The 23,248-nt window shown below is 44.4% G+C and overlaps 1 protein-coding gene across 1 annotated transcript in view; it reads left to right on the forward strand.

The window, feature by feature from the left end:
• The first annotated feature begins 632 nt into the window (after positions 1-632).
• Positions 633-23,248, forward strand: part of CFAP263 (cilia and flagella associated protein 263) — a 31,632-nt gene continuing 9,016 nt past the window's right edge. Inside the window, exons 1-7 of the mRNA XM_069552914.1 lie at positions 633-824; positions 4,881-5,007; positions 6,098-6,259; positions 11,314-11,469; positions 12,247-12,327; positions 15,534-15,689; positions 19,025-19,132. Of these exons, the coding sequence (XP_069409015.1) occupies positions 724-824; positions 4,881-5,007; positions 6,098-6,259; positions 11,314-11,469; positions 12,247-12,327; positions 15,534-15,689; positions 19,025-19,132 (891 nt within the window). The 5' untranslated portion in view covers positions 633-723. The remainder of the gene's footprint in view (positions 825-4,880; positions 5,008-6,097; positions 6,260-11,313; positions 11,470-12,246; positions 12,328-15,533; positions 15,690-19,024; positions 19,133-23,248) is intronic.

Consider the following 23,248-nt stretch of genomic DNA (forward strand, 5'->3'; position numbering starts at 1 on the left):
GGCGTGAGCCACAACACTGTCACCACCGTCACTTCAGGTTTCAACAGTTAGTTTAGGGGCTGTCTCCTCATTTAACCAGGAGTTCCTTGATGTACTGAATGGTCTGCTCCATACATTCCCCCCAAGATACTCAGGATCATATACTAATATGATCAATGCCTATTTAGAAACGTCTTAAGTTTATACCCATTTAATAATCAGCCAAGTTTTTCCCTTCCAGGAATGCAGATTATTGGTATCTGAGAGAAGCTGCAGTGAGTATGTATGAAGCTCCAGATGGTGAACAGAGTAGAGGCCTCACAGTGAGGTGGAAGAAGGAAGACACTCCTGCCAATTCAATGAACTTTCTGGGTTCATTGGAAATGGAGAATAGATGCTATTACAGGGTTGTTGCAAGGGTTTTTATAAACTATGCTCAACATGGTGTCAAGGGTATTAGTAACTGCTGAGCAAACAGCTTGTATTATCATCGTTTTAAGTATACTGTTGACAAAAAGTAAACAGCGAATGCACCTAGGTATCTAGTCCAAGGACAGCGATCTCTCTTTGGTCTGCCCTGGGCTGGCCGAAGCGCTGGACTGGGCCTCCGGAAGCCCCGCCCCTCCACTACCGCGTCGGGTTGCCCTGGCAACGCACTGCTTGGTCGCAGCCTGAGTGAAGCGGTCGCTGGTCCCCAGCGCTCTTGGCCACAACTCGGTATTGACCAGAGTAGCTTCGGCAGTGATGACGGACGACGACTCTGAGACTTCTGCCTCGGAGACACCGGGCCAGGAAGAGAGCGATCTGCCTGTTTTCCAGTTGTGTGGGCTGGTGGAAGAGCTCAGGTACCCACCGGCCGGATTCTGAGGGTGGTCCCTACTCAGCGTGTGGGCTCCGAGGTTGGTCCAGCATGGAGATACTCCAGGTCCACGCTGAACGCTGAGGAAACTGAGACCAGCCCCCCCCCCCCCCAAAAAAAAAAGTGATAAAGGCGCCTACCTTTGCTCTTTATTCTCATATCTCCACCTTCAGGGCACTAACAAGCCACTGGTGGAGACAGAGATGCGAAGCATAGAGGGTAATTGGTGAAGCTAGAGCTTCAGCCTAGTGGGTCTGTCTGGTACCATGCTGTGTGCTTAGCCACTTCTCTGTTGTGCAATGACAGCTTGGACCAGGTAACGTCTAAGTCCCTTTCCAATGCTAAGATTCTATAATAAAATTAAGGTGGAAGCAGATAGAAGGGAGGCTATTGAGATACTTTCATTATAAAGCAATATACCTAAACCAGAGTATAAGCATAGAAGCGGACAGCAAAGAAGGACTAGCCCAATTTTCTATATTTTTAGCGGTCTGTTTTAATATCTACTGAGAAACGCTTGGCTGGAAGAAGCACAAGCTGGAATCAAGATTGCCAGGAGAAATATCAATAACCTCAGATATGCAGATGACACCACCCTTATGGCAGAAAGTGAAGAGGAACTAAAAAGCCTCTTGATGAAAATGAAAGAGGAGAGTGAAAGAGGAGTGGCTTAAAGCTCAGCATTCAGAAAACGAAGATCATGGCATCTGGTCCCATCACTTCATGGGAAATAGATGGGAAACAGTGGAAACAGTGTCAGACTTTATTTTGGGGGGCTCCAAAATCACTGCAGATGGTGATTGCAGCCATGAAATTAAAAGACACTTACTCCTTGGAAGAAAAGTTATGACCAAACTAGATAGCATATTGAAAAGCAGAGACATTACTTTGCCAACAAAGGTCCGTCTAGTCAAGGCTATGGTTTCTCCAGTGGTCATGTCTGGATGTGAGAGTTGGACTGTGAAGAAAGCTGAGCGCCGAAGAATTGATGCTTTTGAACTGTGGTGTTGGAGAAGACTGTTGAGAGTCCCTTGGGCTGCAAGGAGATCCAACCAGTCCATTCTGAAGGAGGTCAGTCCTGGGTGTTCTTTGGAAGGAATGATGTTAGTACTTTGGAATGATTCAGTACTTTGGCCACCTCATGTGAAGAGTTGACTCAATGGAAAAGACTCTGATGCTGGGAGGGATTGGGGACAGGAGGAGAAGGGGACGACAGAGGATGAGATGGCTGGATCGCATCACTGACTCGATGGACGTGAGTCTGAGTGAACTCTGGGAGTTGGTGATGGACAGGGAGGCCTGGCGTGCTGCAATTCATGGGGTTGCAAAGAGTCGGACACGACTGAGTGACTGAACTGAACTGAACTGATAGCAGGTAAATTGGATATCAAGATTCTATGAGATAATTGAGGTTAGTTGTACAACTTACTGGTTTCACATAGAACATCCTGGCCTGGCAGCTGAATAGCTGTTACTGCAAAATGTTTATAAATAGTTTAGGTCAGAATTGAGGTGTTATTACTAAAATAGCTGCAATCTTGAGTGCTTATTATGTGCCAAGTTTTTTGCACATATGAACTAATATAATAACAAAATAACCCTAGTAAGATGGTGTGGAAATAGACACAGAGGTTAAGTCACTTTCTTACAGTCACACAGCTAGTCAGTGGTAAAGCTAAAATTAAGACACAGATTGCACTGTTATATATAAACTACATAACTAATAAGAACCTACTATATAGCACAGAGAAATCTATTCAAGGCTCTGTAATTACCTATATGGGAATAGAATGAAAAAGATTGGATATATGTATATGTATAACTGAGTTTACTGTAAGCAGAAACTAACACAACTTTGTAAATCAACTATATTCCAATAAAAAATTAATTAAAAAAAGACTTTGGTGCAACTCCATAGCCTACACTGGGAACATGACATATGCTGAAAAAGAAAGATGCTTTGATGTATCAGGCTTTTCTGTTGAATCTTTCCCACTAATATTAAAATTCAGCCAAACAGGATTTTCAGCACAGTAAACAGATGTTCAGCTCAATACCATATGAAAATATCAAAGCTGTTCTCTCTCTTATATATACACTTACATACATATGTGTGTATTATACTGTTGCTGTTCAGTCTATAAGTTGTGTCCGGCTTCTTTTGTGACCCCATGGAACAGAAGGAACCTGGCGGGCTATAGCCCATGAGTGCATAGTAAGTCTCTTCAGTCGTGTCCGACCCTTTGCCACCCTACAGTCCATAGGGAATTTCTCAGGCAAGACTACTAGAGGGAGTTGCCATTTCCTTCCCCAGAGGATCCTCCCCACCCAGGAATTGAACTTACATTTCCTGCACTGGCATATGGGTTCTTTACCATTGATGGGTTCTTTACCATCGTGAAAGTGAAAGTTGCTCAGTGTGTCTGACTGTGCGACGCCATGGACTATATAGTCCATGGGATTCTCCAGGCCAGAATACTGGAGTGGGTAGCCTTTTCCTTCTCCAGGGCATCTTCCCAATCCAGGGATCGAACCCAGGTCTCCCACATTGCAGGCAAATTCTTTATCAGCTGAGCCATCAGGGAAGCCCTGTACACTCATGTAACATACAGGTATGTTAGATAAGTTGAAAGGGTCACACACAGTCTTGGGATATACAGGATAAACTAGCTTTGTCATCTTTAATGTTTAAAAACCATCTGTTCAAAGCGTTCCTACCTTTTATAATAGACTTCTAGAGAATAATACTTCATCCACTGGGTGGCTGGAAATAAAAGAACTGAGAAATATAAACCAAAGTAAACCTCTGAAGATTGTGGATGTGTGTAACTTCAAGAATTCTGTAGTGGACTTGCCTGGTGGTCCAGTGGTTAAGAATATGCCTGCCAATGCAGGGGACACAGTTTTGATCCCTGGTCTGGGAAGATTCTGCATGCCACGGAGCAATTAAACCTGTGCGCCACAACTACTGAGCCTGTGCTCAAGAGCCCGAAAGCCACAACTACTGTAGTCTGTGCACCTAGAGCCTGTGGTTTGCAACAAGAGAAGCCACGGTAGTCAGAAGCCCATGCACCACAACTGGAGGGAAGCCCCTTGCTGCAACTAGGGAGAGCCTGTTTGCAGCAACAAAGACCCAGTGCGGCCAAAAGTAAAATTTAAAAATAAAATATTCAGTATTAATTCAGAAGGAATTTCACAGATAGGTTAGCAGATATTTGAAGATGAAACTTGTACCAATTTTCAGTATATAGGCATATCTCATTTTATTGCGTTTTGCTTTATTGTACCTTACAGACATTGTGTTTTTTACAAAACAAAGGTTTGTGGCAACTCTGCATTGAGCAAGCATATTGATGCTTTTTTTCCCAACAGCATTTGCTCATTTTGTGTCTGTGTCACATTTCCATGATTTTTGAAATATTTCAAGCTTTTTCTTTATATTATTATATTTGTTATGGTGATTTGTGGTCACTGATTTTTTGATGCTACTATTGCAAAGATTATGACCTGCTGAAGGCTCAGATGATGGTTACTGTTTTTATTTTTTATTTTTAGCAATAAAGCATTGTTAATTAAAGTATGTACTTTTTTAGACATAATGGCATGCACACTTAGTAGACTACAGTATAATATAAACATAATTTTAATGCACCAAAAAAACAAAAAATTATGTGACTCACTTTATTGCACTATTTACTTGATTGCAGTTGTTTGAAACTGGATCCATTATATCCCCGATGTATGCCTGTAATCCTAGTGCTCTGCACTTTATGGCTCATTAGATGTATATTAAAAAAATATAGAGAGTATGTAAATAGCATTCACTGTGTGCCAGGCACTGTCCCAGAGCCTTTGCTTTCCTTATCACAACTCTCAAAGATAGGTGCTATTATTATTCCCATTTTACAGATGAGGAAAGAGAGGCACCGAAAGGTTAAGTATCTTACAAGGTCATACAAAGCTAGTAAGTGTTAAATAGTAGGTACTTGGGATTTAAACTCCAGTTGGTGGAACTTTTTCAAGGGCACTCTCTGTTTTGCAGCTATGGAAACTCTGCTCTCAAAACTGAGACAGAGATGTTTGAAAAATATTACAGTAAACTGGAGTCCAGGGACCAGCGACCTCCACGATTATCAGAAATCAAAATAGCAGGAGCAGAAATTGCACAGGTATGCAAGAGAGATCTAAGAATTCTTTAAAGCTCTTTGCCCCTTTAGAGGCAAGTAACATTTGTTATCTGCCTTTGCTGTGCCCTTCTTGGCCAAGTGGCATATGACTGTCTCCCTGTTCTAATTTTGGTTGTTTTCCCTCCAAGGTTTCTCTTTAGATTAGGATTGACATATATATACTACCATGTGTAAACTAGATTGCTAGCAGGAACCTGCTGTATAGTGCAGGGAGCTCAGCTCAGCGCTCTGCGGTGAACTAGAGGGGTGGGGTAGAAAGGGTGAGAGGGAAGCCCAAGAGGGAGGGGATATATGTATACACATAACTGATTCACTTCATTGTACAGCAGAAACTAATACAACATTATAAAGCAAGTTATCCATTTAAAATAAAAAAGGGAAGCTGACTCAAAAAAAATAGTACGGAGTGGGGGTCTATCTTTTGAGGATCAAACAATGCCATCTTCAGGTCCACACACTTCCTGGGTCACCTGCTTTTGACCCTGGGCTTCATTGCCCTGTTGTTGCTGTTCAATCGATTAGTCATGTTCTACTCTTTGCGACCCCATGGACTGCAGCACTCCAGGCTTCCCTGTCCTTCACTATCGCCCAGAGTTTGCTCAAACTCGTCCATTGAGTTGACAATGTCATCCGACCATGTCAGTGCCTAGGAAATCCAACGTTTTTGTCTGTTTTTTTGCTGAAAACCTTGGCCCCCAGTGCATTTTCTCTTTTATATCCAGCTCAGGAAGCACTGAGCTCCAGGCTTTCCCTGACACTGATTTGATTGCTAGTCTGTAGCAATTTACTTTAGTTCAGGGTTTCCCCACACTCAAGACACTTCCCCTTACTTATTTTCAGTTCATTGTCAAGCAGAGACCTTTGAAATATTTTGTGCAGTACCTTAGGTTGACTTGTGAAATGAACATCACCTCGGGCCCAGTGTCCAGCATCATTTACCATGGAGTTGGTTTGCTCTGGCCATCATTCAGAGTGATTTCTAGCATGTTCGAGTGGTCCTTTTGATACCCACCTTCGGTTGCTTTCTTACCACTTCCTACTTGACAATGGCTTTGTACTGCTTGTGTTACAGTTACGAAGCAGGCGTAAATCCAAGTCCCGCATGGGCATGGAACGTGTGATGGGCCTCAGTGTGGACCAAAAACTGGAACTTGTGCAAAAGGAGCTGGAAGACACAAAGGATGAGATCAGGCACATGAGAGCGAATGCTGAGCGCGACCTACAGCATCACGAGGTAGGCCTTCCAGTGGGCCGTCCTCCCTGGGCTCCCCGCTTCTGCCTCAGCAAGAAGCATCTTTATTACGCTCATATGATTGTTGGTGCTTTGAGAGAAACACACTTGGATAAAATAAACTGAGGACCTGCCTTTAAGGAACTTACCACTTGCTTGAGGGGATAGCAAATTTTAAACTTTTTGGTCTTCCCTGGTATTCCAGTGTTAAGAATCTGCGTTCCAATGCAGGGGACACAGGTTCGATCCCTAGTCTGGGACGATTCTGTGGGCCATGGGGCAGCTAAGCCCCTGCAACTACAACTACCGAAGCCCCACAACTATGGAAGCCCTAGGGCTCCAGAGCCTGTGCTCCACAACAAGAGAAGCCACCCCGTTAAGAAGCCTGTGTACTGCAACTAGAGAGAAGCCTCTGCTTGCCGCAACTAGGGAGAGCTCTCATGTAGCAACAAAGACCCAGCACAACTAAAAATAAATAAATAAAATTAAAAAAATTTTAAACTCTTTAAATGAAAAATTTCAAAATACACAAATGTAGAGAAGCTAGCGCAGTGAACCCTCATGCATTCAGTGCCTGCACATAGCAGTCACCAATGTGTGGCTGCTCTTGTTCCCTCCGTATCCCTACCAACTTCCCCCTCGTAACTGGCCACTGGGCTATTTTAGGAAGGGGATCTTACAGATACTGTTTATCTGTAAATATTTCAATATATGTTTCTAAGATGTGGATTCTTTAAAAAAAAAACCCCATAATCAATAACCATCAGTTCAGTTCAGTTCAGTTGCTCAGTCATGTCCGACTCTTTGCGACCCCATGAACCGCAGCACACCAGGCCTCCTTGTCCATCACCAACTCCCGGAGTTTACCCAAACTCATGTCCATTGAGTCAGTGATGCCATCCAACCATAAATGCTCTTAAAAATTCAGCATAATTCCTTAATGATATATGGGGCTTGAGGTTTAAGTCAGTGAGTCGAGTGAAAAATCCCTCGTCACCCTCCATGGGCTGCATCCATGACGATAGTTCACGTCATATGGGAGACCAAGGTGGTCAGTTTTCCAACAGGAAGAAATATCACTGTTCATTTGATTGCCAATAGGATGAAGTTGCTGGCTTGCATTTCATAGCCATCTTGTATGAAAAAATAGATGTTTCTGTTCTATTTCTAAATTTTTTCCACTTCTAATGGAGGCATCATATTCATTTCCTTGAAAGGGACAGATAGTGAACTCATGTCCCCATTGATAGAACCATCTCTATGGCATAAACCTCTCCTGCCCTTCCCCCGCTCTCCTCCTTTCTCTTTCCCAACACGCTGCATTGAATTCTAACATGTTAAAGGAGCTCAGGATGTGGTAGCATTGTCCTCACATGCTGAACTGTGTGATTAAACATCATGGTGTGGGTTAGAGTGGTCAGAGAAGACATGTTGGGGCGGTAGGGCTGGACATAGGACTTGACATGTAAAGAATGACAGCTGCTGTTGAAGGAATAGGAAAACAAGGGCCCCCTAAGTAAGGTGAATGACATGAACAAGGAAGTGGAGGTGGGAATGTTCACAGCAAGTTCATAACCCTGAGGAGGTTGGTGAGGTTAGAGGAGAAGGTGCTTTGGGGGCTGTATTAGGAAATCAGATTGAGTAGGCAGAGGGGTTTCTCTCTGATGTCTTAGAAAGCAGGACCCCAGTGAGGATAATTGAGCAGGAGAGTGATATATCAATTCATTTCAGTTGCTCAGTCATGTCTAACTCTGCGAGCCTAACTGCAGCATGCCAGGTTTCCCTGTCCATCACCAACTCCCAGAGCTTACTCAGACTCACGTCCATTGTGTCAGTGATGCCATCCAACCATCTCATCCTCTGTCATCCCCTTCTCCTCTCACCTTCAATCTTTCCCAGCATCAGGGTCTTTTCCATTGAGTCAGTTCTGTGCATCAGGTGGCCAAAGTTTTGGAGTTTCAGCTTCAACATCGGTCCTTCCAATGAGTATTCAGGACTGATTTCCTTTAGGATTGACAGGTTGGATCTCCTTGCTGTCCAAAGAAGTCTCAAAAGTCTTCTCCAACACCACAGTTCAAAAGCATCAATTCTTCAGTGCTCAGCTTTCTTTATAGTCCAACTCTCACATCCATACATGACTACTGGAAAGACCATAGATTTGACTAGATGGACCTTTGTGGGCAAAGTAATATCTCTGCTTTTTATATGCTGTCTAGGTTGGTCATAACTTTTCTTCTAAGGAGTAAGCATCTTTTAATTTCATGGCTGCAATCAGCATGTGCAGTGATTTTGGAGCCCCCCAAAATAAAGTCTGATACTGTTTCCACTGTTTCCCCATCTATTTCCCATAAAGTGATGGGACCAGATGCCATGATCTTTGTTTCCTGAATGTTGAGTTTTAAGCCAACTTTTTCACCCTCCTCTTTTTCACTTTCATCAAGAGACTCTATAGTTCTTCTTCGCTTTGCCCTAAGGAAGGTGTCATCTGCATATCTGAGATTATTGATATCTCTCCTGGCAATCTTGATTCCAGCTTGTGCTTCATCCAGTCTAGCATTTCTCATGATGTACTATGCATATAAGTTAAATAAGCAGGGTGACAATATACAGCCTTGGTATATTCCTTTCCCAATTTGGAACCAGTCTGTTGTTCCATGTCCAGTTCTAACTGTTGCTTCCTCACCTGCATACAGATTTCTCAGGAGGCAGGTCAGGTGGTCCGATATTCCCATCTCTTTCAGAATTTTCCACAGTTTATTGTGATCCACATAGTCAAAGTCTATGGCATAGTCAATAAAGCAGAAGTAGATGTTTTTCTGGAACTCTCTTGCTTTTTCAATGATCCAGCAGATGTTGGTGACTTGATCTCTGGCTGCTCTGCCTTTTCTAAATCCAGCTTGAACATCTGGAAGTTCATGGTTCATGTCCCAGTGAAGCCTGGCTTGGAGAATTTTGAGCATTACTTTGCTAGTGTGTGAGACGAATGCAATTATGCAGTAGTTTGAGCATTCTTTGGCATTGCCTTTCTTTGGGATTGGAATGAAAACTGACCTTTTCCAGTCCTGTGGCCACTGCTGAGTTTTCCAAATTTGCTGACATATTGAGTGCAGCACTTTCACAGCATCATCTTTCAGGATTTGAAATAGCTCAACTGGAATTTCATCACCTCCACTAGCTTTGTTTGTAGTGATGCTTCCTAAGGCCCACTTGACTTCACATTCCAGGATGTCTGGCTCTAGGTAAGTGATCACACCATCGTGATTATCCGGGTTGTGAAGATCTTTTTTGTGCAGTTCTTCTGTGTATTCTTGCCACCTCTTCTTAATATCTTCTGCTTCTGTTAGGTCCATACCATTTCTGTCCTTTATTGTGCCCATCTTTGCATGGAATATTCCCTCGGTATCTCTAATTCTTTTGAAGAGATCCCTAGTTTTTCCCATTCTATTGTTTTCCTCTGTTTCTTTGCGTTGATCACTGAGGGAGACTTTCTTATTTCTCCTTGCTATTCTTTGGAACTCTGCATTCAGATGGGTTTATCTTTCCTTTTCTCCTTTGCCTTTTGCTTCTGTTCTTTTCTCAGCTATTTGTAATGCCTCTTCAGACAACCATTTTGCCTTTTTGCATTTCTTTTTCTTGGGGATGGTCTTGCTTCCTGTCTCCTGTACAATGTCACAAACCTCATCCATGGTTCTTCAGGCACCCTGTCTATCAGATCTAATCCCTTGAATCTAGTCACTTCTACTGTATAGTCATAAGAGATTTGATTTAGGTCATACCTGAATGGTTTAGTGGTTTTCCCTGCTTTTTTCAATTTCAGTCTGAATTTGGCAATAAGGAGTTCCTAATCTGAGCCACAGTCAGCTCCCGGTCTTATTTTTGCTGACTGTATAGAGCTTCTCCATCTTTGGCTGCAAAGAATATAATCAATCCGATTTCAGTATTGACCATCTGGCGATGTCATGTCTAGAGTCTTCTCTTCTGTTGTTGGAAGAGGGTGTTTGCTATGACCAGTGCGTTCTCTTGGCAAAACTCGTTAGCCTTTGCCCTGCTTCATTTAGTACTCCAAGGCCAAATTTGCCTGTTACTCCAGATATCTCTTGACTTCCTACTTTTGCATTCCAGTAATGTATAGAAAGTAGCATTTAAGGTGGATAGATGTTCTGGCCTGTGAAGTTTATGGGGAGGGAGGAGCCTATGGCCAGATGCTGGCCAGCAAAGGAAGATGCTTTTGTTCCTTGGTGCCCAGTGAAAGAGCCTGATCAAAGAAGATTTGCTCTGTGGCTACTCATTTTATTCTTAAAATAATATATGCATGTTTGCATTTTTAAATTTAAAGATAATCTCTGTTGTAGCAAAATTTAAACATGCAGGTAAGCTAAAAGAGAAATATTTGAAAACATCCACCTAGAGGTAATTACTGTTGGTTCCTGTATTTGTCTCCTAGAGTTTAGATTTCCTATGTATATATGAATGTCTTTATAAAAAGGTATCATATTATTTTGTGAACTGTATTTTTCACTTAATAGTGTCTTTTTGTATCAATACATAGATTCATTATAACTTTTTTTTTCAAATTATAAAAGTATATAGTAAGAGTACTTCTCTGCCTCCTTCCTAGTCCATCTTTCCAGATACAGCTGTGGTTATTGTTTTGGCATATAACCTCCCAGATATTATATATGTGTAATATATATATGATATGGTATATATATGATATATGATATACATATGTATGATATGGTGATATATGATATATATTAGTGTTTTAATTTTAATGATAAATAACATTTCAGATATGGAAATTCATATTTCTGGAGATACTCGAGGGCCTTTTTTGTTCTTCTCCTTATATATATAGATACTGTAACTTTTTTGAGGCATGCTTTTTAATAACAAGGTTCATATGGTCCCATTTGTATCTTCAGGATATCTTTCTAAGACTAAAAAGAAACGTTAGGCATTGGGACCCAAATAGGCCTGAGACCTTAGGTTTCCTTAGATGCATGTCTCCTTGAGAAGTTTTGCAAACTGTCTTCTCTTTGCACTGACTCCCCCAGGCCATCATCGAGGAAGCTGAAATTCGATGGACCGAAGTCGAGAGAGAAGTGCATGAGTTTGAAAAAGATATTCTAAAGACCATATCCAAGAAGAAAGGGAGTATTTTGGCCACTCAGAAAGTGATGAAGTACATTGAGGACATGAATCGTCGGAGAGTGAGTTGACAGGTGGTTAGAGCTTAGAGAGGAGAATACTTTCGTAGAACGATGACACAGAAGTGGTCCACGTGAGGCTGCCCCAGTCCATTTGGTCCACCATAACTGTTGCCCACATATGAACACTTTTTTGTGTCCCTCAAAGCGTGTGTGTCTTAAAATGCAAGTTTATCAAAGCCAAAATCAAACAGGCAGAATGGATATTCATAGTTATCTCAAATCAGCTTCTTCCTTTTAATTTTCTCGTTTGTTTCAAGACCTGCTGTCTTGTTGATAAAAGTGTGAGCCTGTTTAGTCAGGTGACTACATAGTGGAGAACAAGTAAACCTCAATTTCTCTGAGTTCCATTAGTGTAAGAATGAGACAAAATGTTCCTTTACTTTCAAAGATTTTGTAGCCTATCAAGCTTTGGATCCTGCAGATAGGTAGTGGTACTAACCCTAACATGTTATATGTAATAAAAAATTATGTAAATTACCAAGAGGGTAATAGATCAAGGAATCATAAGATCATTTTGTCAAGAAAGGCCTCTATATCCAACAATATACTCAAGTTATCTTGAATTTAAAAGTAATAGAAAATTTGTATAGAGCAGACCCAGTTTCCTCTGCTGCTTGCTCACGAGCAAGGGTATCATAGCAACACCAGCTTGAGCAGACATCAAAGAGTTAAAAATAAGTGACTGCACGTTAGGGCTCAAAGTTTAATTCTGCAGTCGCAGACCTGCTGATAGGGAAGAAGGAGGACAATGGATTAAAATTTGCTTTTATTTTTTAGGATAACATGAAGGATAAATTACGTTTGAAAAATGTTTCTCTCAAAGTCCAGAGGAAGAAGTTGCTTTTACAATTGAGGCAGGTATGTGGATTTGTCTTTCTTTCTTTCTTTTTTTTTAAGGTTACTGTAGTGGGTAGAACAACATCTTCCCCAAACTGTCCATGTCTCCAAATTCCAAAGATGTCCGTGTCCTAAATCCTGGAGTCTGTGACTATGTTACTTTACACGGCATAAAGATTATGCGGGTGTGATGAAATCAAGAATGTTGAGATGGGGAGAATATCTTGGAGTATCTGAGTGGGTCCAACGTAATCACAAGAGTCCTTAGGAGAGGGAGGCAGGAGGGTGAGACAGAGAAGATGTGGGAATAGAAGCAGAGATCAAAGCGAAGGAAGGGATCATGAATGAAGGATGCAGACTGCCTTAGAAGTTGGTAATGGCAAGGAAACAGATTCACCTCTAGAGCCTCCAGAAGGAATGCCACCCTGCCAACTCCTTGGTTTTAACGCAAAGAACTGTTTCAGACTTCTGACCTCATGAGCTGTAAGAGAATACACTTCTATTGTTTTAAACCTCTGCATTTGTGGTCATTTTTTACGGGAGCAAGAGGAAATTAATACAGTTTCCGCGCTGATAAATCTGTAATGGAGCTGGCTTGAATTTAAAAGACCTTCATGGGGCTTCCCTGGTGGCTCAGTGGTTAAGAATCCACCTGCCAATGCAAGAGACACAGGTTGATCCCCAGTCCAATGACTAAGATTCCGTATGCTGCAGAACAACTAACTCACAACTACTGAGCCTGTGCTCTAGAGACCGGGAGCCACAACTGCTGAGCCCAGGTGCCACAACCACTGAAGGCTGTGTGGGAGCCCATGCTCCACAATAAGAGAAGCTGCTGCAATGAGAAGCCACCAACTGCAACTAGAGAGTAGCCCCTGCTCGCCTCAACTCGAGAAAAGCCCCCACAACAGCAAAGCCCCAGCACAGCCAAAAATAAAGAAAGAAAACCATATATAAAACACCCCTCATGACATACTTGTTGACCCTTTTGGGGAGTGTGGCCTGGGTGGCACAGTTCGGAGTATGCTTTGCCGAGTCTTTGAGCAGCTGATCCAAAAGGCTCCTGATTAAAGGTAGACATGGCACAAGGCCTCTGGAATGTGGCTACATGGTTCCCTCCTCTCTGAGCTCAGTATTTCTGTCATTAACTCAAATGCAGTCACTAATGGCGTGTGAATCAGAGGTGGCCGCTGACAGTGACACAGAGTTGGGCAGGAGAATTAATATCTGGGGCCTATGGATTGATTGACTTGGGATCCCAAAGGCTCAACAGGTTGGGGGCAACTTTAACACATGAGGTAACTAAGGACAAATATGAGATCCTTCACTTTGATTCCCCCCAAATACCTGCACAGGTCCTGGGTGGCTTGGTCGTGGAGCAGCTGATACAGTCAGTTCAGTTGGGGGCCATGCTGTGGCCTAGGCTGCACTCCACAATGCTCCCCCACAAAGGGGTGGTCTCTCTGCCCTCTGTTCTGATGTTCTAAGTAACCCCACCTGGAGCACCGTGTCTCACGGAGAGCTCCACGCTTGAAGGAATCTGCAAACTAGAGTCCACGTAGGAGAGGGAACCGAGAACACATCAGGGGACCTGGGACTCATGGCGCCGCGGAGCAGGGGCCCACGAGGGCTGTAGCTGCTGCCTCCAAGTGCTCTGGCTGCTGTGGGAAAGGACCACGCCCCTTGGGAGGGTCCCCAGGCTGGAGCCGGGGTGGAGATGTCAGCGAAGGAGAGTTGAGTTCAGTGGAAGAAAGAACGTGGCCCCAGCACGTTTTCAAGAAGGTGCCTCCTAATACCGAGTTCCTGGTTCTCTGGGCTTCATGCAAGCTCAGGCATCCAGAAGCATGAGAGGGGAAGCAGATGGCTGACCTTGAACCTAAAAGCCATTGCTACCCAGAGATGACACTGACGGGGTCCTGTCCTCACAGCCTCACAGGGAGAGGTGATGGTGAGAAAAGGCGTAGATGCGTAACTGCTAGACGGAGACCACAGAAGCCGCAACCAGGAGCCACAAAATCCAGAGACTGAGTGGAGGCACGGGTTGCCTTCTGGTGTGGAAGATGGGAACAGTTTGAGCTGGAGGATGGGTCAAGTTAGGGCTTAGGGAAATTGTTGTGTTATTCGGGGGGAAGGGAAGAAGATGTCTTTTAGGAGATATATAGCTTGAATAGCAAGTGGGTGTGGGGAGCAGTCCCGAGGTTGGCTTTTGTGACCACAGACGTGAGATGCCGTAGAGCTGGTGGGACAGGTAAGTGGGGTGAGGGCTAGGGAGGCAACCTAATGCACTAATACACCCCGAGTGCAGAAACGTCATGTGATCAAAGGAAAGGCATTTATGAGCTGCTTATTCTGAGTTTTCCAGGTTAAAAACAACCTTTAATGGCCTCTTCCTTCACAGCCCTGTTTAGGCACCACCTCCTCGGGGAAGCCTCCCCTGACCCCGCCTTCCATACTCTCCTGGCCTGCCTGGAGGGGCTTCTGTTTGCATGCTGCCCCTGTGTGTCCCACGACACCATGCTGTGACCTGCCTGTGAACTGTCATTGAGTATGGGAGTATTGTATTTACTCAGATCTCTATCCCTAGGGCCTAAGGCCATGCCTGGCACCAAGCAGATCCCCAATCCAAGTTTGTAGAATGACTGAATGATGACTGACTTCCAAAAGCTCACCTGAAATTGAATGTATGGCGATACAGGAGTCACAACATCATTTCTTTTTCGGCCATGTTCTATTCTTTATTATTTTTTTTTACTGGCATATAATTGCTTTACAAAGTTGAGTTAGTTTCTGCTGTACAATGAAGTGAATCAGCTATACGTGTACATACACCCCTCCAGGCCCTCTCACTGCATCCCACCCCTCTGGGTCATCACGGAGCACTGAGCTGAGCTGCCTTGCTATACTGCAGGTTCCCACTGGCCATCTGTTTTCCATACGGTAGCATATACATGGTGGGCTGCCGTCTCTGGGGTCGCACAGAGTCGGACACGACTGAAGCGACTTAGCAGCAGCAGCAGCAGCATGTACATGTCGCTCCCAGTCTCCCAGTTCATCCCACCTAGCCCTTCCCCCACTGGGTCCCCGAGCCCATTCTCTGCATCTGCACCTCTATTCCTGCCCTGCACACAGGTTCCTCTGTATCATTTTTTTTAGCTTTCACACTTGCGCATTAATGTATGTTTGTTTTTGTCTTTCTGGCTTGTGTTACTCTTCTTTCTGAGCTGTAGAAGGAAGAGGTAGGCGAGGCCCTCCACGACGTTGACTTCCAGCAGCTGAAGATCGAGAATGCTCAGTTTTTAGAGACGATTGAAGCAAGGAATCAAGAGCTGATCCAGATGAAGCTGGCATCTGGAAACACCCTGCAGATCCTTAACGCGTACAAAGTAAGGTCCAAGCTCATGCCCCGGTGCCTGGGGTTTCCCGAATCACAGCAAGGTTCTGGGACATCACTGTGGCTTCACCGAGAGCCTAGGCATCCTACGCTCCCCTGTTGCTCTCTGATTTCTCCCAACAAAGCCATATCTCCTCCTGTTGCTGCTGCTACGTCGCTTTAGTCGTGTCCGACTCTTTGCGACCCCATGGACTGCAGCCTACCAGGCTCCTCCATCCATGGGATTTTCCAGGCAAGAGTACTGGAGTGGGTTGCCATTGCCTTCTCCGGCCATATCTCCTAAAATCCCCCAAATGTCTCTATGACCTTGACTATGTGTTAAAACCAGTTGAGGAGCCTTTTTTTTTTTTTTTTTTAAGATAGACACACTAGCTCAACCCCAACCAATTGAATTAGGAGGTGAGAGCCATACATTTTTTTAACTCCCCAGCTGATTTTTATGCACTGTGAGTTTTAAGAACCAGCCACAATTAGGGCTCTATTTAATTTAGTCTGTAATAAGCACCTCCCTGGGGCTTCCCTGGTGGCTCAGTGGTAAAGAACCCGCCTGCCAATTCAGGATACTTGGGCTTGATCCCTGTCTTAACAGGAAAGATGCCCTGGAGAAGGAAATGGCAAAACCACTCCAGTATTCTTGCCTGGGAAATCCCATGGACAGAGGAGCCTGGTGGGCTACAATCCCTGGAATCGTAAGAGAGTTGACACGACTGAGCAACTAAACAACAATAAGTACTTCCCTGCTTAAAACTCTGCAAAGGAAATCATCTTAGCTATTAAAAAAAAAAAAAAAAAACCTGCTAAATAATTCCTTATCTACACAGAACTGTCTTCGGCGAGAAAGAGGCAATATTGATAATTAAGCAGGGACTATGGGCATGAGCATGGCCTGTTCCTGGCAGACCAGGTGGTCTGGTCATTCTGCTGGCAACTGTCTGATACAGTGGCCCATCTATCCTGCCCACTGGCCTAGGAGACAAGGGTGGTTTTTACAGAAGAACATTTGCAACTGATTTTAATAGAGAACACTCTCTTTGATACCCAATTAAGTAAAATTGATTTCTCCCCTAGAAATTTCATTCCTCTCATTTGTAGACAGATATCCCAAAATATTATACTTAATTATTTCATTTTGAATTTTATCAATAAAACAATTGTGGCAGTTTGTTTTTTTCTCTTGTTAATATAATTATACAGTATCAATTTTGCCTCTTGGCCTGCAAAGCCTGAAATATTTCCCATCTAACCTTTTACAGAACAAGGTTGCTGACCCTTGGCCTCGTGCCTTGGTGGCAACAGCAGCCACGGACTTGGGCAGGCCACACAGTGTCATTTAAAACCGTGAATTCGAATGTGTTTATATTAGGCTTATGTTTGTTCAATGTTTTCCTTTTACAAATGAAAAACCTGAGGCTGAAAGAGGGAGAGCAATTGCTGGATTCAAGCCACATGCTGTGACGGAGCTGGGGCTCCTAGTCCCATGTGTGTCCCGCCTTACCCACTGCCTTCTGCTGGCAAAATGTGTGTAGGCAAGGTCATGCTCACATTCTGAAATTCTTGTGTCCAGCTGGAGAGCTGTGAGGTATGTGGTTACATCACACTGGACCTTGATCTGATCCTGAGGAATCAACTAAGTGGCCCAGGGCCAGTCTGGTCTTGCGGGGAAAAGTCAGGGCTTTGGAGTGGAGCTACTGTCTATAAAATATTAATAGGACAGCCAGGCCCGCGTCTTGAGCTCCAGAACGCGTAGTGCAGATTGAAGGTGAAACCCAAGCAGCTGGAACACAGGCCGTGGTGGGCAGGATGGGAGCCATTCTGGTCAGAATCCCAGGGGCTAGGGTGCCTGTCAGCCTGCTGAGAATAACAGCAAGCAGATGGTGAAGCTGGGAGGAGACGCCTACAGGAGACCTAAGGCGATACAGCCTGAAGCTGAGAGAGATGCGGTTTGACTTTTCTGTGTCTCAGTTCTCAGGTCTCCTGTGGAAAGCAGGGCCCAGCATGGTGAGTTGTAGAGTCAGGCTTACCTGGGTTTGAATGGGGACTCCTCTGGGAACCATGGGCCGATGCGTCCCCTCTCAGAAGCAGGTTTTTGTGACTGCCTACCAGGACAGAGCTTGACTGGTCAGTGATGTGTCCCTAGCACTGAGGACAATGGCAAAGCAGGTGCTCAGTCAGAACTGTCAAAAAACTGCTAAAAATCCAGAAGTATGTTTATGGATGGATGGGCAGCAGGTTGGATCATTTTCATTTTAATGTCAAACACCCAAGTGTGAGATGTCATTAAAAATATGTAGAATGGGACTTCCCGGGCGGTCTAGTAGCTAAGACTCCTTGCTCCCAATACAGGGACCTGGGATCGATCCCTGGTCAGAGAACTAGATCCCACATGCCGCCGCAGCTAAAGATGAAAGATCCTGAGTGCCACATCTAAGACTCAGCACAACCAAATAAATACATATTTCTAAAATAAAAAAAATATGAAGAATAATTTGCCTCTATTACTAAATATATGAGAACCTGTGGCACACTAGGCACAGGGCTAAGTGCTGAGGGTTTAGCCACGAAGGAGACAGACAACAGTGTCTTCTCTTCTGTGAGTTTTATGAGTGAGTCTCAGTCAAGGGAGCCCCTGGGGCATCCCTGGTGGCCCCATGGTAGAGAGTCTGCCTGCCGTTGCAGGAGACATGGGCTCGATTCCTGGTCTGGGAAGACCTCACTTGTGAGATCGCACATGCTCACAGTAGCATCCACCTCTTTGTCTGTCCAGATGACGGTGGTCTTATGCCACGTGCTCTCCGTGTGCCAGGCACTGTGCTCAACACTTTACCAGGATCTGTCTCTGTTAAGCCTTTCCTGGTGGCTCAGACAGTAAAGGATCCACCTGCAATGCAGGAGACCCAGGTTTGATCCCTGGGTTGAGAAGATCCCCTGGAGAAGGAAATGGCAACCCGCTCCAGTATTCTTGCCTGGAGAATTCCATGGACAGAGGAGCCTGGAGGGCTATAGTCCATGGGATCTCAAAGAATCAGATACGACTGAGTGACTAAGCACCACAACCCTACAAAGCAGTCAGGCCAAGTCTAGAGAGGTTTTCTTAGTAACAGTGGGGTGGGATTTGGGTCCAGGTGTGTCTGGGCGCTTTGCAGGTGAGAAGTCTCCCGAGGTCCTCCCCTGCCTCTTAGGCACCAGGATTCTGAAAATCTGGAGTCATAAGAAGGACAGACCCAAGTTCCTGGATGGTCCTGCTATTCTGCTGAAGAAAGAGTTGTCTGCCTCTTTTTCCTATAGCGATCATCTTTGCTCAAGACTTCCTGTGTTGTTATATTGCAGAGCAAGCTACACCACGCCATGGAAATGTCCCTCAATCTGACCAAGGAGTTCTTGCTGAGAAAAGAGTTACTTGAAAAAGTTGAAAAAGAAACCCTACAAGCAGAGGAGGTAGGCGAGGGTAAAACGTGCTCTTTCTTGTGCTTTTCTCCTCCTGTCAACTAGGAATCTGAGTCAGCCACCTTGGTTTCTGTCTAGAAGAGCCTTAGATCAGAAAAATCAAAATAGTTCTGGGCCATCAGAGGAGAAGGCTCCCAGTCCATGGTGTTGGCATTTTAATTACTGCTGGGTTAGAATCTAGAGTCAGAAATCATCTAGAAACCACAGAGTCCAAATCACCCTTGAGAATTCCTTAAGTGACTCACAAGGTACCAAATTCAAAGTATAATGTATTCAACCTGGCAAAAACATGTACAATGCGTGTAATAATGTAACCAATATAAGAAAAAGAATGCACAGCAAATGATAACATTCTATGCAAAGGAGAGAAAGCTTTTTAAATACGGAGCTCTCACTTGGTATGATGGCTGCTCAGATGGTAGACTTGTGACCTCCGTCCCAGTGCCCTCCAGGGCCTGCGGTCACCACGTGAACATTTGAGCTCCCTCCATCTGCACCAGGGTTGAGTGCTCTCAGTATTTGGCTGAGCACATAAAGTTGAATTCCCGCAACCTAAATGCACCTGGGATCCTCAAAAGGGACTTTGGGGGGAAGATGGGGGACAATGAGCCCTGGACTTGTATTCTGAAGGCCTGGCATTAGGTTTGGTGTTGCCAGTCTTTAGCCTTGAGTAAGCCTTTGAAGGAGACAGAACTCAGGTTCCGTATCCCGGCGAAAGATGTCACAGCCTTTGTCGCGGTGATCAGACAGGGTGCTTTGTTAACCTCTTACAACCATCCATCTGTTCAGTTAATACTGTCATTGTCTCAAATGAGTCTGAAGTGTCCCCGACACTGCCTGCAACAGTCCCGAAGCCACAGGATTACTACATCTGACTCAGTTTTGCCGTGGCGTCCACATCGTATTCTTGGTGGAGAGCCCGAATCCTTTGGAAAAAAAAAAAAAAAACCAGTCTCAGTACAGAGTGGCCTATAACAAAATCAAAGCAAAGATCTGTGTATTCTCTCTATGTGGAATTCCTGTGGTCTTTCTTTGTTTGGGTTGATACTTCTTAGATGACAAGTAAAATGTGAGATCAATCTTTAAAAGCCTGGCGTTAACTACTTAGTATATTTTCATTTTCTTAACTTTTAAAAAAACAGCTCAATTGGGATATAATTCATGTATGAAATAATGTATCAATTTAAAGTGTAGATTCGAGTGGCTTATAGTATATTCCCAGAGTTGTGTAACCACCAGCTTGAGTATTTTTGAACATTTTCATCACCTCAGAAAGAAACCCTGGATCCATTAGACATCCTTTATTTTACCTCACCTCATTCCCATCCACCAACCATTCACTCACTCACTTTAGTCTCTCAGTCGTGTCTGACTCTTTGTGACTCCATGGACTGCAGCACGCCAGGCCTCCCTGTCCACCACCAACTCCCAGAGTCTACCCAAACTCACGTCCATTGAGTCAGTGATGCCATCCAACCATCTCATCCTCTGTAGTCCCCTTCTCTACCTGCCCTCAATCTTTCCCAGCATCAGGGTCTTTTAAAATGAGTCAGCTCTTTGCATGAGGTGGCCAAAGTATTGGAGTTTCAGCTTCAACATCAGTCCTTTCAATTAACACCCAGAACTGATCTCCTTTAGGATGGAATGGTTGGATCTTCTTGCAATCCAAGGGACTCTCAAGAGTCTTCTCCAACACCACAGTTCAAAAGCATCAGTTCTTTGGTGCTCAGCTTTCTTTATATCTATACAGTTTTCTCACATCTCTACATGACTACCGGAAAAACCATAGCCTTGACTAGATGGACTTTTGTTGGCAAAGTAATGTCTCTGCTTTTTAATATATTGCCTAGGTTGGTCATCGAAGAAGGCAATGGCACCCTACTCCAGTACTCTTGCCTGGGAAATCCCATGGACGGAGGAGCCTGATAGGCTACCGTCCATGGGGTCGCAAAGAGTCAGACACGACTGAGCGACTTCACTTTCACTTTTCACTTTCATGCATTGGAGAAGGAAATGACAACCCACTCCAGTGTTCTTGCCTGGAGAATCCCAGGGACGGGGAGCCTGGTGGGCTGCCATCTATGGCGTCGCACAAGAGTCGGACATGACTGATGTAACTTAGCAGCAGCAGCAGCAGCAGGTTGGTCATAACTTTTCTTCCAATGAGTAAGCATCTTTTAATTTCGTGGCCGCAGTCACCATCTGCAGTGATTTTGGAGCCCCCCAAAATAAAGTCTCCCTCTGTTTGCATTTTTTTCCCATCTGTTTGCCATGAAGTGACGGGACCAGATGCCGTGATCCTAGTTTCCTGAATGTTGAGTTTTAAGCCAACTGTTTCACTCTCCTCTTTCACTTTCATCAAGAGGCTCTTTAGCTCTTCTTCGCTTTCTGCCCTTAGGAAGGTGTCATCTGCATATATGAGGTTATTGATATTTCTCCTGGCAATCTTGATTCCAGCTTGTGCTTCATCCAGTCCAGCATTTCTCATGATGTACTCTGCATACAAGTTAAATAAGCAGGGTGACAATATACAGCCTTGACGTATTCCTTTCCCGATTTGGAACCAGTCTGTTGTTCCATGTCCAGTTCTAACGGTTGCTTCCTGACCTGCATATATATTTCTCAAGACACAGGTCAGGTGGTCTGGTATCCCCATCTCTTTCAGAATTTTCCACAGTTTATTGTGATCCACACAGTCAAAGGTTTTGGCATAGTCCATAAAGCAGAAATAAATGTTTTTCTGGAACTCTCTTACTTTTTCGGTGATCCAACGGATGTTGGCAATTTGATCTCTGGTTCCTCTGCCTTTTCTAAAACCAGCTTGAACATCTGGAAGTTCACGGTTCACATATTGCTGAAGCCTGGCTTGGAGAATTTTGAGCATTACTTTGCTAGGGTGTGCTGCTGCTGCTAAGTTGCTTCAGTCGTGTCCAGGTCTGTGCAACCCCATAGACGGCAGCCCACCAGGCTCCTCTGTCTCCGGGATTCTCCAGGCAAGAATACTGGAGTGGATTGCCATTTCCTTCTCCAGCTAGCATGTGAGATGAGTGCAATTGTGCAGTAGTTTGAGCATTCTTTGGCATTGCTTTTCTTGGGGATTGGGATGAAAACTGACCTTTTCCAATCCCATGGCCACTGCTGAGGCTTTCAAATTTGCTGGCATATTGAGTGCAGCACATTCACAGCATCATCTTTTAGGATTTGAAATAGCTCAACTGGAATTCCATCAGCTCCACTAGCTTTGTTTGTAGTGATGTTTCCTAAGGCCCACTTGACTTCACATTCCAGGATGTCTGGCTCTAGGGGAGTGATCACACCGTCATGATTATCTGGGTCGTGAAGATCTGTTTTGTACAGTTCTGTGTATTCTTGCCACCTCTTCTTTATGTCTTCTGCCTCTATTAGGTAACCACAGGTGACTACTAGTCAGCTTCGTGTCTCTGTGAATTGGCCTTTTCTCATAGGGTATTTCGGAGAAGGCAGTGAATGGCAAGCCACTCCAGTACTCTTGCCTAGAAAATCCCATGGACGGAGGAGCCTGGTAGGCTGCAGGCCATGGGGTCTCGAAGAGTCGGACACGACTGAAGTGACTTAGCAGCAGCAGCAGCATAGGGTCTTCCCAGGTGGCTCTAGTGGTAAACGACCTGCTTGCCAATCAGGAGACGTAAGAGGCTTGGGTTTGGTCCTTGGGTTGGGAAGATCCCCTGGTGGAGGGCATGACAACCGACTCCAGTATTCTTGCCTGGAGAATCCCATGGACAGAGGAGCTTGGTGAGTCCACTGGGTCACAAAGAGTCGGACCCAATTGGAGAGACTTAGCATGCCCACATGCTGCATTGCAGACATATTCTTTACCACTGAGCTACCAGGGAAGCCCTATATATATATATAGTACCTCTATGTTTAACATTTACAGAAACTGCCAAGCTGTTTTGCAAACCGGCTGCTCCATTTTACATTCCCATCGAAAATGTATGTGTGAGGGTTCCAATTTCTGTACATCTTCACCAACACTTGTTATTTTCAGGTGCTTTCTTCAATGCTTTGCAATAGGGGGGAAGTGGTATTGATTTGAATTTCTTTATGACTAACGACATTGAGCATCTT

This window comes from Ovis canadensis, chromosome 14 (genome assembly GCF_042477335.2).
Source record: "Ovis canadensis isolate MfBH-ARS-UI-01 breed Bighorn chromosome 14, ARS-UI_OviCan_v2, whole genome shotgun sequence".
Classification (NCBI taxonomy): Eukaryota; Metazoa; Chordata; class Mammalia; order Artiodactyla; family Bovidae; genus Ovis; species Ovis canadensis.